The 16,967-nt window shown below is 34.8% G+C and overlaps 1 protein-coding gene across 2 annotated transcripts; it reads left to right on the forward strand.

The window, feature by feature from the left end:
* The first annotated feature begins 475 nt into the window (after window positions 1-475).
* LOC110111179 (14-3-3 protein 6) lies at window positions 476-10,419 on the forward strand. Of its 2 annotated transcripts, none has more exons than XM_020842939.2 (4): window positions 476-1,161; window positions 1,346-1,468; window positions 9,283-9,472; window positions 10,079-10,419. In XM_020842939.2, the coding sequence occupies exons 1-4, from the start codon at window positions 679-681 to the stop codon at window positions 10,081-10,083; spliced, it is 801 nt and encodes a 266-aa protein (XP_020698598.1). In that variant the 5' UTR covers window positions 476-678; the 3' UTR covers window positions 10,084-10,419. The 2 variants fall into 2 exon arrangements, with proteins under 2 accessions (XP_020698598.1, XP_020698599.1); XM_020842940.2 differs by having other exon boundaries at window positions 9,283-9,399.
* Window positions 10,420-16,967: the final 6,548 nt, after the last annotated feature.

The raw sequence follows: 16,967 nt of genomic DNA on the forward strand, positions 1-16,967 counted from the left end.
GGATAAGATCTCATGATTAGTGGGATGAAATGTACTCTTGGGGAAGGTATCATGTGATCAGGTCTTGTGAACAAGGTTGAACCAAGTTTGAAATATGTTCAAATTTATTTAAAAAAAAATTGTTGCAATAAAACTTGAATTCAAATTAAATTTATTTAGAGTGGACTTCAATAAGCATTATGAATAAATAAAAGAGAGTTAAATTACTTTTAAATAAATTTTAAAACATATCTCCTATAAAACTAAATAACAAACATATTTTATTAATTTTGAGTAATATAAGATATAGCAAGGAAATATAAAGTCAAATTTTTTTTATTGAGAATAATTGGTGAACTAATAATTTCAGAAAACTTTCAAAATTATAAACTTTTTTGGCCGCTCATTTTAAATTTATAGCTCATCTTTGGAAAAATAAAAAAATAAAAATAAAAAGAAGATTTACGGTGGTGAAAGTACTTGCCGTTTGAAATGATACAGTTTGTACAGCTGTGCGCTCGCGGCTGGTCTCTGTTCCTCCTCGTACGCGCCACCGCAGAAACCATTTCCCAAAACGAATAAATTACAGAGAAACAAAGCTTCTTCACCAAAATCAAGTTTCTTCCTTCCTTCGATTTATTCCTGTTTTATTCTATTCTTCTTCTCAATCTCTTCTAGGGTTTGTTTTGTGCGAACGTAATGATGGCAGAGTCCCGGGAGGATAACGTCTACATGGCGAAGCTCGCTGAGCAGGCTGAGAGGTATGAGGAAATGGCGGAGTTCATGGAGAAGGTTACGGAGATGGCGACGGAGAATGGGGAGCTTTCCATTGAAGAGCGAAATCTCCTCTCGGTAGCCTACAAAAACGTGATCGGCGCACGCCGGGCTTCGTGGAGGATCGTGTCGTCGATAGAGCAGAAGGAGGAGAGTCGCGGGAATGATGATCACCTCGCCGCTATCAAGGAATTTAGGGCTAAGATCGAGTCGGAGATAACATCCATTTGTGGCAGAATACTCAAGCTGCTGGAATCTCACCTCCTCCCCTCGGCATTGTCCAATGACTCCAAGGTCTTTTTTCTAAAGATGAAGGGCGACTACCATCGATATCTTGCCGAGTTCAAGACCGGATCTGAACGCAAGGAGGCCGCCGATAACACGCTTTCCGCCTACACATCTGCCCAGGTTAGAGCTGCCGCATGACCTGATTTCCTTTTTGTTTATTTCAAGATGTGAGTGATTTAATGGCTTCGATTCCGGTCTGGAGATCTCGTAACTTTATTTCCTGCCTCTTCACAAAAGATGTTTTTTTTTTCCGTTACATTGCATTGATATTTTTATAACATTTTTATGATTGTTTGTTCTGCAGGACATTGCTACGGCAGAGCTTGCACCGATTAATCCGATTCGCTTGGGACTCGCGCTCAACTTTTCCGTGTTCTACTATGAGATATTGAACGCTCTTGATCGGGCTTGCGCTCTTGCGAAGCAGGTGAATCTCCAAACACGTTGCCTTATCATAGAATTTGCCCCTAATTTCTCTTTCCACTGTTCTAGAATTGATGCTCATTATGATAGTAGTTTCTTCCCACAACGAGATCTTTTCATCACCACCGCTCGTTTGTAACAATCACTACCGTAAAGTTACTGATTTGTGTCGGATTACGCCAGACTTTCCAATGGATCATTTTTGTTGAAAATGGCGACAAAAATTTTGGACTATTTTTTTTGTTGAATTTGCGGTCGCGAATTCGCCGCAAGTTGAGTTATAATATAAAATTTAAAAAAAGCTTTCTATTGGATTTTGTCTCCAAGGCCTAGTAAAGAAGGGGTTGGTTTGCAAGAGGAGTAGGTCCAAATCCTTGGTAGGATATGTGGCACAGGCAATCCGGTCATGTAGCCGGTCACGCGGGAGTAGGCAGACGGTTGAGCTCGAGCAGCCGGGCGGTTAGGCAGGAGCGGGCATACGGGGCGATCAAGCTCATGCAGCCTTGGGTAGCGGGCAGCCAGTTATGTTCAAATTTCTAATTTTTTTATATTTTTTTTAAATTTCACCGCAAATCGTCCACAAATATTTGCGGCAGATCTTTTCGTCGCAAAAAAATTGTGAAGCAAATTTTTGCGACGGAAAGAAATCCGCCGCAAATCGGATATTGTGAATGATTTTTCTTATTTTTCAACGAATTCTTTTGCCGCAAAATGGTGATTTTTTGTAGCGAGTCTCTTTTACTATCCACGTTTTGATAAAAATTACCTTTGCCCTTGTCATTGCATTTGATTAGACTTCGTGTTCCAGTCTTTCTTCCTTTCCATATCATGGAAGACTCTAAGATCTCCGGATGGACACTGCAGCAAATCTTTGACTAGCCAATACTAACTAATACCGCAATACCAACTGAGGTCAAATTTCTAATCTCCAATATAAAAAATCATTCATACATAGCTGAAAGCTCACTCCAGAATAGGATTGTAATTAAGCTCGAGCTCGAGCTCAAACTCAATCAATTAATTAAGCTCAAGCTGAAGCCAAGGGTGACTCGAGCTTGGCTCGACTCATTTACGCCCCCCCTACTGTAGGATATCATTTTTCCAGAAAGTCTCAAGTTCTTTAAAGTTTTAGAGCCAATAGCTTTGAGGGTTTTTCTTGATGGTTCTATCCCATGTCCTCTAAAGGTTTCTCTTCTTAAGGATGGTTTAGTTTCCTTTAATTCGTAATACCTAGTTCCATGCTTATTGATTAGAACTTGGCCGCTCCCCTGTACTCTATTGTCTCCGCTCCGTTTCTTTCTTATGTTCTTACTTTATTTTTATTTTCAAATCCGGGCAACAATCTAGTGTCGCTTACAATCTACTAGTCATGCATGATTATCCAACTAAAGAATATTCTTTCACAATATTTCCACTAAAGTGCAAATTATAATTCAATATTTGTATACTTTTAAGGTCTAGGTTGATGCCATTGGCACTACTAATTCGTCGCCCAATCGGAAAAATGTTCTCTACACTCTAAATGAATTTCCTCCTGCATATTATTCATTTAAATCTTCTATTAGAGTCACTCTCCAACTTGTTGGGCTCAATGATTTATATTCCTTGCTATGCAATGAAGAAACCAACATAGCTAATGAGGCGAGTCATAAACTTCAAAATCTTTAGCCCACCAATTTCCCCTCGATTTTCTTTGCAGTTCATGGTCGAGGTCATGGTTGTTCCTTTCCCAATTCTAGTAGAGGTTGGGGTTCCAACTCAAACAATGTCTTCAGTCAACCTTTATTTTGTGCATCTTGTGGTGGTGGAACTTCTCAACGTCTTATTTGTTAAAATTGTGACAAAATTGGTTGTCAATTATCAAATGTTGGCATCATCAAGATCTTAACTACAACAACACTCCTACCAGTACTCTAGCTCATTTTGCGTGGTCGACCAACATTTATATTGATTGGTTTCTTAATTCTAGTGTGATTTCCCACTTTACTGTAGACTTAGCTAATTTTCATAATCCCAAATAGTATCAGGGCTCCCAATCAATGTTTAAAATTGCGTAATCGGGTATTGAAGCGTTTTTCGTTCGTGAGGCGAGGCGTAAGCCTCAAGGTGTTTTGAGGCATAAGCCTCAAAATAAAAAAAAATTGCGTAAACATAAAATGATAAATTTTGTATATACTAATGAGTAATTAATATATAAAACGTAAAAATGCACAAGATATGAAGTGAAATCAAAATATCTCAATAATAAGACAACATGAAATATAGTTCAACTCAAACTCCATCTTTCTCAAATCAATCACAATATTCTTTTCATTAACATATAATTACAAAAATAAGTAATAATGACATATCACATAAGAACTCATAAGTCATCAGCACTGTCATCACTAAGGGGGTTTTCATTTGAATCATCATTATGATGAACTGCTCTCTCCCCTTCCTCCTCTCCTATAGAGTCCAATGTCTCCCAATCAGCTCATTTTTCCTCAATTTCAGTTATCTTCCTAGTGGTACCGAGCATGTATGGAGTTCTACTTGTTTTCAAAGTTTGTATGTTGTTTGTATGGAATGATACCGAGCGGTGTTGAGCATGTACCTAGCGGTACCGAGCATGTACTGAGTGCTACCTGCTTGGTACCGAGCGGTACCGAGCATGTACCTGCTCGATACCAAGCATGTACTTAGCTTTTTTTTTTTTTTTTTTTTTTATTTTTAGAGGCGGACGCCTCTCAATCGTGAGCGAGGCACGCCTTGAGGCGTACGCCTCAAATCCTGAACTCATTGCATGGGCTTTGAGTCTTAAAGGGGCGAAATTGTGCTGAGGCGTGTCTCTTATTGCGCAATTTTAAACCATACTCCCAATCGATGATACTAAAAAATGGTTCCTTGTGGCCATTCCCTAATGCTGGTCGAGGCATTCTTCCCACTCCAACCAATAAACTTCTTCTTTCTCAACTCTTGCATGTTCCCAATATCTATGTGGCATCTCACTTCAGATAACTTTTGAATAACGAATCTGTAGACCAACCAAATAATCTTGATAGGTTTGTGCTATAGAGGACTCCATAATGTTCACTCGGCCGCAACATACCACTCTTGGTTTATTTTCTACATGATTTGTTCCATATATATCTTTGGCATCGTCATCTAGGAAATCCTCATCACTCATCTCTTTTAAATCTTTTCCATGCCATTGGAGACCCATGCACACCTAAGTTTAAATCTTTTTTTCTTGCGTCATATCACTTAGCTAAACCTCACAAATTACCCTTTTCATCTTCTATGTTAACCAGCTATAGGTCTCTTGAAATTATACATTATAATGCATGGTGTCCTTACCCAGTTGCTTCCATAAATGGATATAAATATTATGTTTCTTTTGTTGACGAGTATTCTCATTTTTGTACGGTATTTCCATTAAAATTGAAATCTGAAACATCTTGTTGCTTTTCTTAATTTACACAATTGGTGAAATGTTAGTTTAACACTTATATTAAACTCATACGATCCCATGGAGATAGTGAATACACCAATAAAACTTTTAGCCTGTTTCTTAATGGAGCATCTTACACCAATTTATTTGCCTCCATACACCTAAATAAAATTGACTTGTTGAATGCAAACACAGACATATTATAGAAACGGTTCATACTCTTCTTCTTAAAGCTATCTTACCTATGGGTTGAAGCTCCTCTAACAGTAAACAACTTTCCTTGTCCCACCGTTTTGGACAGATCCCATTGCCAACTTCTTTACAATAAACATCATCTCATTCACATCTTTGTATCTTTGGTTGTTTTCCTCTGGCTTTGTATATACTCCCCTAATAAACTTGCTCTCAATTCTTTCACATGTATGCTTCCTTATTATGCTAGTTCACAAAAACGTTATAACTGCTACGAACCTATATATATATAAAAAGCCGGTGCCTTGTTATTTACCTGCGCAACGACTACACACTAATCCTTTAAATTGTCATCCAATGCAAACACGGCCTCGCAGTGGTTATTTCAAACCGAAGTAGATTCTCTCCCCGTCTCATATTACCAATATGCCCGTGCCAACTTCCTATACTTCGGCTGCAATAAAATGTAAACTGGTGATCTCCATTAGCATTATCACAAGAACTCCAAATTCTCCACTCGTAAGGTACTTGGGCTTTAGTGATACCTTCACCCGATCAAAATGTTCCAGGCAGCGAATGGATGTATAAAATAATATACAATTCTAATGTTACCTAAACCATTACAAAGCTAACTTGTCGCTTGCTTGCTTAAGATTATAAATATGAGCATGATTTTGACTACAATTAAACCTTCTGGTGGCAAAATGTCTGACTATTTGAACTTTTCTCATGGTGATCTTAACTCATTCGCAGCCCATTTCTACCTCATATTTCAAATGCAAACTGTAAATTTGTCACAACATTCCGATTTCAAGGATCCAGAGCGTTCGTTTCATTTTAGTCTTCTTCAGAAGGCAATTAATGATCTTAAATAAGATCCTCATTAGTGGTTTGCTATTTTGTCCAATAAGCTACAGAAGCTTGGCTGAACAATCACTTTTTTATGCCAACTAAATCGAATTGTAATTTATATTATGATTTATGTTGATGATATTTTGCTAATAGGAAACAATTCTATGTCCATCTCTAATGTGATCATCACTCTTTTATGTTCATCCATTTAAAGAATCTGTGAGCTCTCTCGTGTTTCCTTGGGCTTCAAACATTGCAAACCGAGTATGGCTTACACCTATTACAGTCCCAATATGCATGGAGGTGCTTAATCGCTCTGTCATGATCACTTGTAAATCGGCTTAGACTCATGTTTCCACTGAGGATTTGATTATTGTTGATTTAACTTCTGGCTTTGCCAATCCTATCTTGTATCATCATTTGGTAGGATCTTTGCAGAACCTCACTATTGCATAGCTTGATCTTGGATGTGCAGTCAACTGTCTCTACCAACATTTACACCAACCGCTTAATATTCATTTTTGATTGCTTAAGCGCTTACTTCTATATATAAAATGCACATTTTGACATACCAATTCATTGTAGTGAACAACAACTTCAAGCTTATGTTCATTTAGATTTGGCAAGTGATTCATATGCTAAAAAATCAACAGCCGGTAATTGTGCTTTTTTAGGCTAAACTTTTAATTAATATCATGGTATGTATCGAAACAATAAATAATGGCTCGTTCCCCTATCAAAGTAGAGTATGGGGCCTGTGCCATTGTTGACACGAATTTCATATGGCTTCATTTTCTTTTGGAATTTAGCATATTAGTATCTAATGCAACACCCCTTCGTTGTGACAATATTGTTGCTCTTGCTCTAATCAACAATCTTGTGTTTCATACTCAAACCAAACACATAAGAATTGTTATGTTGGAAGTAAATCACACAACAAAACAAATAGGAAAAAAAAATGGAAATAAACACTAGGATTTAATGTAGAAAAACATTTGAAACCAGGGAAAAATCACAGAGCTAGACCACACCAAGAAATTTACTTTGAAAATTAGGAGAAATTGTACAAATCTCTTTCTCTCTCACTCTCTCCTTATCTCACTTCACTTCTTCGCACTGTTCTCTCTTTGAAGGACCAAATAGTCTCAACATCTTGCATGTTTATATTCAAATTGAGCATCTCGATGAGAGGAACCCAATGAGTTTAAAATTATTCAATTATAAGGTATCTAGATACTTAAAATGCAAAATAAACAAACAAAATACAACTATCAAAATACTGTAAATAAACCCCCATTCTTTCTATGAAGGGCAATTAGACTTGAGCTTGGAGAGAGCTTAGGGATATGAAGAAAACACTTTCTAGCATTCGACGCCTCAATCTCCACCAACGATCTCTATCGTTCGACTACCATTGCCCGATTGTTATTGTTATTCGATGTTCAGCACTCATAGTTCATTTATTGTCTTTTGATTACCATTGCTTGACTATTATTGCTCAATTGTCTTTGTCCAATTACCCTTGTGTGACTATCATCTCCTGAGCATCGTGTCCATTTGCGATCATCTGTCTAATCAAAAAATTGACTTTCATTATATCTAAATGATGTTGTGTGATTACCTCCACCTTCTATGATTTCTCTTGTAATCCCTACAGTAGACACCAGACAATTATTCTCAATTGTATAGTCTCATCTTCTCTAATTGCAGGGAAGAGCATACCCTTATAATTTCAATCATATAGTGGACTATTATAGCTAGTTTAGGCCATGCATTTTTTCTACATTAAAATAATAGCGTCCCCTGTTAAAATATTCTTTTATCTCTGCATGTGCTTGATCTTTATACAAATTCAAGATATTATTCTTTCACTTTGCCGCAGTGAATATTTAGAATGCAACATTTTTGTGTCATATGAGAAACATTCTTAACATACTCTATAAATACTTTTTTTAATGATTTACAAATAATTATTCAATCATTGTCTACACAAGTTAGTTGTTAAATGTTACTTTGGCCTCACTTTGGAGGATCACATGTACATGATGGTGGATTATCAAGTTCAAATCCTTCAGTTCTTAATGGAGGTTGGATAACAAAAAGAACCATCACAACATGATGTAGTTCTCTCACCATGAAAACATCAACAAGCTAGGTCTAATCAATTTGATGCCGCTTATCCAATGCCTCATTATGATATTATGAGAAATAGTCTACTTATATCCTGATCATGTTTATCGAGTAGAAGCATATATACTGGTGACAAGGCCATTGGCATATCAAAACTTGTTTGAACAATCTTCTAGCAAACATAAGAATACTAAAAATTGAATCGTACATGCATCCCAACAAAGAAAAAAGAGTATTCAATGGATCAATGATGTCTATCCTAGAAAATTCAACATGAATCATTTAATTGCTATCACTTCGCTGCCATCACCCAACTATTGTTGCCTGTCTATCATTATCTTATCATTATCATTGTTTGGCTAACATTATTTGGCCACTATCATAATCCCTACATTGCATCTCTACTATTTTCCACCTCACCACAAGAAGTTTACCTTGCATTGCATAATTTGGAATGCCGTTTTCACCAATTGAGGGGATGAAGAGGCTTTTGTAATTTATTTGACATAATAGATTATTTTAACTAGGCCAAGCCCTATTTTTTTTTCCATTCAAAATTTTCCATGTAAAAACATAGAGTTCTCCTTAAATCTTCTCGTTTATTTGTATTTGTGCAAGATCTTTGTGCAAAATTAGGACGTATAATTCTATTTATCATTATAAAATTTCTAACTTGCCACAAAATATTAAATAATGCATAACAAAAATACCTATCCAACACAAAAAAAAGTGTGCACCTTAAATTTATCTCGAAACATAAATAATAATGTTGTCCTTTTTAATAAGATGTTATAAACATTTTGTGCTATAGTTTGATAAAGATTTGATATTGTTGTTTTTGTAGTTCAACTTTGCTTGATAATAGACTAAAAAGATACACAAATCAATGTTAATTTGATTATTTTTTTATTTCTTATTTTTATCGAGATATACATGAGAGTGGTGATTAGCCCAACTTTATTAGTATAACACGAACTGATTTCCTATTATATGTAGCAGTGCCCTCTTATTATTTTAAGTTATTGACTTGTTGGGTATCCATCTTTTGATGTATTGAACTCAACTTAGGCGCCTAATTTTCCACCCTCTTAACTAATTGCATCTTAACCGATCTTACATGTTCAGATTTCCACCTTTCTATTCTTAAATATCGTAGCTTACTTGCTTTATATAATTCCTCACTGTTTATTTATCTTTTATATCGTTTCCAGGCATTTGATGATGCGATCGCTGAGCTGGACACTGTTGGCGAAGAATCATATAAGGACAGCACTCTGATCATGCAACTCCTCCGAGAGAACCTCACTCTCTGGACCTCTGACGTGCAGGCAATTTATTATATCCGATCTCTTTCATTACTTAATTCATCCGGTAATTTACAAGGAAAAAAATTGGCTCAGGGTATGTTATCCATAAGTTTGCTGATCTCAAAATCATCCATACAAAATTTTGATTGTTTTCTTATATATTATACATATTTTAAACTAAATTTAATTAAAATTTATTCGAAAATGATAATTTTTTTTTTTTTTGCAATGTAATAAAGATTTGTCTTAGGCTTCGTTTGGGATGGCTTTCTTACTACTTCTTAAAATAATTTTTAACTTTTGTATTAAAAAGCTGTTTTGAGAAGTAGTAAGAAAGTGGTCCCAAACGAAGCCTTAATATATCCTAATCAATTTTTTTTATCATAATAATTAGTAAAATTTGAAGCTGTTATGATCTATCTTGGCTAAAATATCAATTCTCATCAAAATATGGCCAACATATCCAATACAATTTTTTTTGTTGGACATTTAGTTAAATTAAGACAAATTTACACACACATCACATACGGAAGATTGAAACCCAAGATCTATTGTTGCCAAAAGAGCAAGATGAGCTGCATCAATATGAAATGTTGAAGATTTGAAAAAATTATTGAATTGATGTGATAAATATAATAAAAATTTTGGTTAACATTTTATATATTGCACTTTTTATATATCCTGATATAAATATTTTCAGGATGAAGTCATCGAAGGGGAAGCTTCCATGCACGAGGAGGATGAGGAGGATTAAGCTAGTCTGTTGGCTGACTATTAAACTTTATAGGAGGGATTTACTCTGTTTTAATCACTCGATAGTCGACCGTCGCTCTTTTGTTTATTTCGTGTAGAGATGCATTTTCTGCTCTCCCTTATGTTCCTGCTCTTGATTCTTTGATGTCACATTTTATTTCTGATTTCTAACTTCTAATTGTCTCTACTATTCTTGCTCAAAAACCTGTTTTTGAGCGTTGAGTTGTATATTCTATATATATATTGAGACAATACACGTTATTTTCTTTCAAGTTTTATATGATTGAGCAATTTCTTTTTTTCCTTGGAGATAATGACAGGTGGTGGGAATGTGGGGGGCTGAGGGTGGTTCTCACTGTCCTTGATATTGAGAAAATTTGACACAATTCTGGATATGGAGTGAAAATTTTCGATTTGAGTGTCATTATATCACTGCTTCCCTTTCCATATCTTCAAAGCATCTAAAGCCAACAACTAGAGAAATAGAGCAAAGCGAGGGTCCTTGGCTAGGGTTTGAGCTCCTTTGGCAGTGATGGTTCCCTTTTGTGTTGTTATTAATGATAGGGGGCTTCTATTTTCAAACAATGGATCCTAAATTTTACACATTTGAAAGATGATTTTAAAGAAATTCCTATTATTTTCAAAAAATAAACATCAAATTTCACAGCAACAGAAGTTGATTTTAAGGAATTCCTATTTGGATTAAGCTTCTTCATCTTTCTCTTTGCTTTTGGGTCCAATATGGAATTCTAAAATTATGAGCAAAATCAAAATTGCTTTTGCTATTGTTGACCCACTTCTAATGAAAAAAGGCTATCCTTTTGCCAAGGTGAGTGTACAAGTTTCCACCAAATTCATATTCTCTAATGCCATCAATCTTACAATAAAAGAAAAATATAAAGTTCAGCCTATCTTATATGAATGGAAGCTTAACTCATGTGCTAATTGTGATTCCATTGGTTGCAATTCAGCAAAATATCAAATAACATAAAAAACATTAACTTCATCTTACTAAGTTTTCCTCGTGGAAGAAGTATAAGCTATTCTAGAGGAGAAAATTTTAGGAAAGAGCTTTTAAAAAATTCTCTTTTATTTGCTCCTAGTACTTGCTCCTCTATTGCTGGTCTAGGCTTTAATCTCTTTATTCATGTCCATTTAGACAATAAAGATGTTGTATTTGCTTCATCAACCAATTTTGGTGAAATACTGATTAAGTCAAAAACTTTTTAGTCTATATAGGAATGATGATCTTGTATCAAAAAGTTTGGATGATTTAGTTAATTCTTTATTTTTTTTTTTTTGAAAAATGCATTTTGCAATTAAGAGAAAATAGCTAATTACAGGCTAAAGAAAAGGCTCACATTCCTTCTTCAATAAAGAACAAGGAGAAGGAGGAATGTTAGTAAAAGAAGAACTATCAAAGTAAAAGTTGTTACCAAGAGCCAAAGTAGCACACAAATCGGCTACCTTATTACAATCTCTATGAACATGATGAAGAATTACCTTATTGAAATCGGCCAAGAAAAGAAAATCCTCCTCAATCCGATTGTGACCTTGCCAATTAGCCTTGTTCAAAGAATGTTGAATGAATTTGATAACATTGATGTTATCACCTTCAATTATTACTCCTTTACTTTCAAGCATCCACGGTTGAATGAGTCTTCTAAGAGTCATAACAGCATCCATTTCAAGATGAGTTATATCCCAATTTGTTCTTCTTTCACCAAAAGCAATCAATAATCTCTTTTTATAGTCTCTAAAGCAACCTCCAATTCAGGCATTATAAGAAGTAAGGAGAGATGCATCCACATTAATCTTAATCCAATCAAGCGGTGGAGGGTGCCAAATGGTTTGAAACTCCCTAAGGAGATTAGCACCCCAGCTATCAATGAAAGGATTAGAGATTTTAACACTATAATATAACACATTAGCTGCTAAAACTGGAATGGAAATTGCAGTTTTTTCATGTTTCACAGCATTTCTATTACGCCAATTATGATACACAGTATTGCAATAAAGGCCGACTGTATTAGGTGCAAAATTAGAGAGAGTTCTCAGTTCAATTAAGCACTCATTTATAGAATAAAAAATAGGAATATAGAACCCCCAATTCTGAATCTGCCTAATAGTATCCTGCAGCTCTTTGCAACAGATAGAAATGTGTTCCAGTTTTTCAATCTCTTGGCAACCCCTAGCACATAAATCTTCATTAGTAAGCTTTCCATACTTCAAAAATTCATTTGTTGGGATTGCTGCTTTACTCAATCTCCACCAAAAAAGTTCTACACGGGCTGAAAGTTTTAATTTCCTCAACCAAGTATAAAATCCCATGTCACCTTCTCCACTGTTACAATTGCTATAGACTTCATAAGCTCGGGCTGTGATGGATTTGCCAGAAAGAAAGCAAATCTCTTCCAAGTAATCCTCATTAGCATTCCTATCAATTGAAATCTGTAACACCATATTGATGATATCTTCATGAAAAAAGCATTGCAATTCCTCAAGATCCCAGCCTCCATTCTCAGTAATGAAATGGCTGAGACTTTGACCTTCCAAGCCCACACAGTCTGTTGTAACTGGCCAATCATTCAAGCATTTGTCTAACAACCAAATATCATTAAGAACATAAATTTTCCTCCCATTAACAACTCTCAACCTCAAAAGAGGCTTTAAGTATTCAGCTCCTTCATTCAAGATCTTCCAAGCAATTGATTTTCCATTACTACACTTAGCTTTCCACCAACTGTCTCCATATTTGGCTGTCATAACCTGATGTAATAAAGAATTCTGATTTTGTAGCAACCTCCAAGTCAATCTAGCTTTGAGAGGACCAGCTCTACTAACCGCCGAGTGAAAATTCAAACCTCCTTGAGCTTTTGGTTTACATAGAGTTTTCCAAGCAATGAAGTGCATACCCTTCTTTCCATCCCTCTTATGCCAAATAAAATTTCTGCAACATTTATCAACCTCATGAAGCACCTTCTTTGGAATGAAGGTGTGAGTAGAAATAAAGTTTGGTAGAGTTAAGAGGGAAGTCTTAGCAAGAGTAACCTTCCCTTCCAAAGACAGGCACTTACTTCCCCAAGTGTTCAGTTTTTGCATAACCGAATCTAGAAGAAATTTGAAATCAGCTTTCAAAGGTCTTCTCAACATCAGCTTTACCCCAAGATACTGAAATTCTTTAACCGTTTTAAACTTCAGAATTTTCTTCACTTGTAAAATGTCCACTCTATTCATTCCCTTGCTAAACAAAATTTGAGATTTGGCATTATTAACTCTTAAACCAGTCCAGGAATAGAATTCCAATACACTTTTATTCAACTTGACGGCAAGATGCTTTGAAGCTTGAGAGAAAAGAAATACATCATCAACAAACAGCAAATGGATAATCTTTTGAGCTCTATGTGAAACCTGAATTCCCAAATCTTGACCCCTTTGTTCCATTGCCAAAAAAAAAAGTTGAGAACAAATAATATACAGATACGGCGATAGAGGGCTACCTTGCCTAAAGCCATTTTCTGCAATAATCCACTTGGAAGTTCTACCATTAACAATAAAGGAAAATCTAGCATTCCTAACACATTCCATGATAAGCATAGTCATTTTCCTTGGAATACCAAACATGTCTAAGACTTGAGATAAAGTCTCCCAACTCATACTATCATAAGCTTGCTCCATATCAAGCTTAACCACCATTAAACCTTTTTTGCTTTTAAAAACTCTAAGCTTATGAAAATCCTCATGAGCTAGTAGACAATGATCAGACATTAATCTACCATTATGAAAAGCTACTTGTTCTTCAGTGATACACTTGGCAATGTAATTTTTCATTCTATTTAAAATCATGGTAGCCATAAACTTATAAGTTGTTTGACACAAACTTATAGGCCTATAGTTGGACAGATTAATAGGCTTTTTAATTTTGGGAATTAGAACAATTAGTGTATCCTTCCTCATTATGCATAATACCGATTTTAAAAAACCTATCAATAGCCTTCCAAGTGTCCTCCTCCACAATCTTCCAATAAAATTTAAAAAAAGTAGTGATGCCATCTAAACCAGGGGATTTGTTGTTACCTTGATTGAAGATGGCCTTGATCAGTTCTTATTTGGGGAAATCCATATTTAACAGCTTAGCATCTTCATGTGAAATTCTCAGATTTTCTAGACAAGAAGGCCATCCCGTAAGCTTACACTCTCTTGCTGACCACTTTTTCTGAAAAAAATTTGTAAAAAACAGTTTCAATTTGCTCAAAAGAAAGAAATACTTCCTATTTTAATGCTCATGCTTTAGATAATATTGTGCAAGCATCCATCATTCCTCCCCTTCCTAAAAGGGAATAAAGGTTGAAAACGAGACTCTATAAGCTATTTCCAATTTGTGTTAATGTCTAACCCAAATATAGTTATGCGGAACATTGGAGTGCTAAATAGTTAAGCGCGTTAATGGACTAGAAATTTGGTTAAGTCAATATTGACATGCTTTGCATGTTGGAAACAAAACTGTCATTCTCTTTTATCTTGGATTGTCTTTTATTATCTAGGCATTACAAGCTATATGTTAAGGAGGGCAACTTTGATAATTTTTATGTGCGTCAGGGTAGTAAGATTCTTCTCAAGTAGAATGATAATAAAATCACCTTTACACTTTTTTTATGTAATGTTGAATGTATCTATGGATGATTGGAGTACATTTCTACTATAAAATTCTTTGCCACTTTTATATATGCACAAAAGGATGACATGTAGAGGAAAACATTAATATTTTACAACTAATGCTACTTTTAATATTGCTTACCCTTTCTTTTTGATATTGTTGCTTCTATTTGGAATAGGACAATTTGGGGTGATCCTCTTCTTGCTTTATGAAAAACTTGAAAAAAAAAAAAAAACTCTCAAGTTTGGTAATTGGATTCTTCTTCTTACATCACTAATACCATTTTAGCTCTTAAGGATGATCAAAAAGGGTTTTGAAGTAGTCAAGATACACTCTATTTATAAATCTTTGCTTCAGGAAGCTCTTGTAACACTACAAGCTCTTATTAATGCCAATGCTTGTAAGAACATTTGGATTAAAGAGTATGCCATATGTTCTTAGCTTTCTAAGGGGGCGGTTCCTATAAAGGTTTTACCAAAAAATAAAAAATAGAAGGAATATTAATCACAATAAGGAGCAGTTGATTGGTTACAAATAAACCTCCTCTTACAAGAACATTGTCAATAAAGCTATTAATCATTACTACCCTTTTTTTCTACAATACTTCCCTTTTGGATGATCATATTGATTTGCCTATTGACAATCAACTTTCTCATAAGGATTGCAATATGTTAATGGGTGATTTCATTGATGAAGAGATTAAAATTGTTCTTGATAGTTTGGTTACGGATAGAAGTCCTGGAACTAATAGTTTCACCTCTAAAAATTGCATGGACACATAAAATATCATTGGATAAGCTCTTATTATGGCTGTGCGTTTCTTTTTCTTCATGGCTAAGCATCCAAAAAATGCCGAACATTCAACCAACATCTTATTCCAAAGAATATACGCACACAAATTATCAATTATCATTGATTATTAGCTCATATCTTATTGAACCACTATTTACTAAGTCATTTGCAATGCTTATTGCTGGTAGACTAATGCCGATTCTTCAAAAAATTATCCATCTAGCTTAATGAGCCTTTATCTATGATAGAGATATTATTGGGAATATTTCTTTAGCCAATGAGATTCCTAAACATTACAATTTTTCTAATGCTTCCAAGTTATTATGAGCTAATTATACTCTTCTTTAGAAATATTTTGTTTTATTTTCTTATATCATGTTGATTTGTGACAAGTCCTATTTTTCACTTTAAACAAATGCAAATTATAGATTATCTTTAATATGTCTTAGTTTTCATAATTATTTCATAAATATATGTAAAAAACATAATACTCCAGTATGAAATTGGCTAGCCATGAATCATATTTTTTAAAAAAGAAAAAAAATTGTCATATTTTTTTTAAAATATTAATATATAAGGTTAAATATAATTTATAAAAAAAAATATTAGAAAACTAGATCCAAAGCCAAGAAAAAAGATCATGTATAGAAATGTTGTTCCATTCATAGACAAGTTCTAGGAAATCCTCTATCTAGTCGTTCAAAAGTTTAGAGCTGCTATAGTAATGCACCTTAAGCTAGACTTGTCATTTATTATGGGGAATCAAACTCCCTGGACCCAAAATGGAGTCATAAAGCCCAAAATTGCACTCATCAGGCATTGGAGTCATAACCCCACAACATAATCCATATTACATGCATACAATGACAACTCTCAGCAGGAATGTGGATGAATTAAGCTGAGTAGAGCAAAAGATTGTTTGAGCTCAAGCTTGTTTACTAGAAACTTGTGCAAGCTTTTATACGAGTATTCAAAATTATTTTGTTTGATTTTAGGCATGTTCAAACTTGGTTTGAACTCACTTCGAGAATGGTAAATTCATGGTTATCAATCATTAGACAAGCAACTCATTTGAAAAGACAAATGAGCTATGATTGAAATTGTTCATGGTCATATATCTTAATAATTTTAATTTGTGTGCATATATATGAAAGTTCGTTAGGGATGTTAAGCCCTTATGAACTTAGTCCCAAGCTAACCAAGAGGGGGGGGGGGTGAATTGGTATTTTAAAAAATTTCTTTTCACAAAGAGTAAAAACATATAAACCAAAATCACACCACAAAAATAAATGCGGAAATAAAAGTGCGGAAGCAAGAAAAACAAGAACGCAGGAATTTATAGTGGTTCGGTCAACTCGACCTACATCCACTCCTTGGAGGCACCCTC

The sequence above is a fragment of the Dendrobium catenatum genome, unplaced genomic scaffold (genome assembly GCF_001605985.2).
Source record: "Dendrobium catenatum unplaced genomic scaffold, ASM160598v2 fragScaff_scaffold_1557, whole genome shotgun sequence".
NCBI lineage: Eukaryota > Viridiplantae > Streptophyta > Magnoliopsida > Asparagales > Orchidaceae > Dendrobium > Dendrobium catenatum.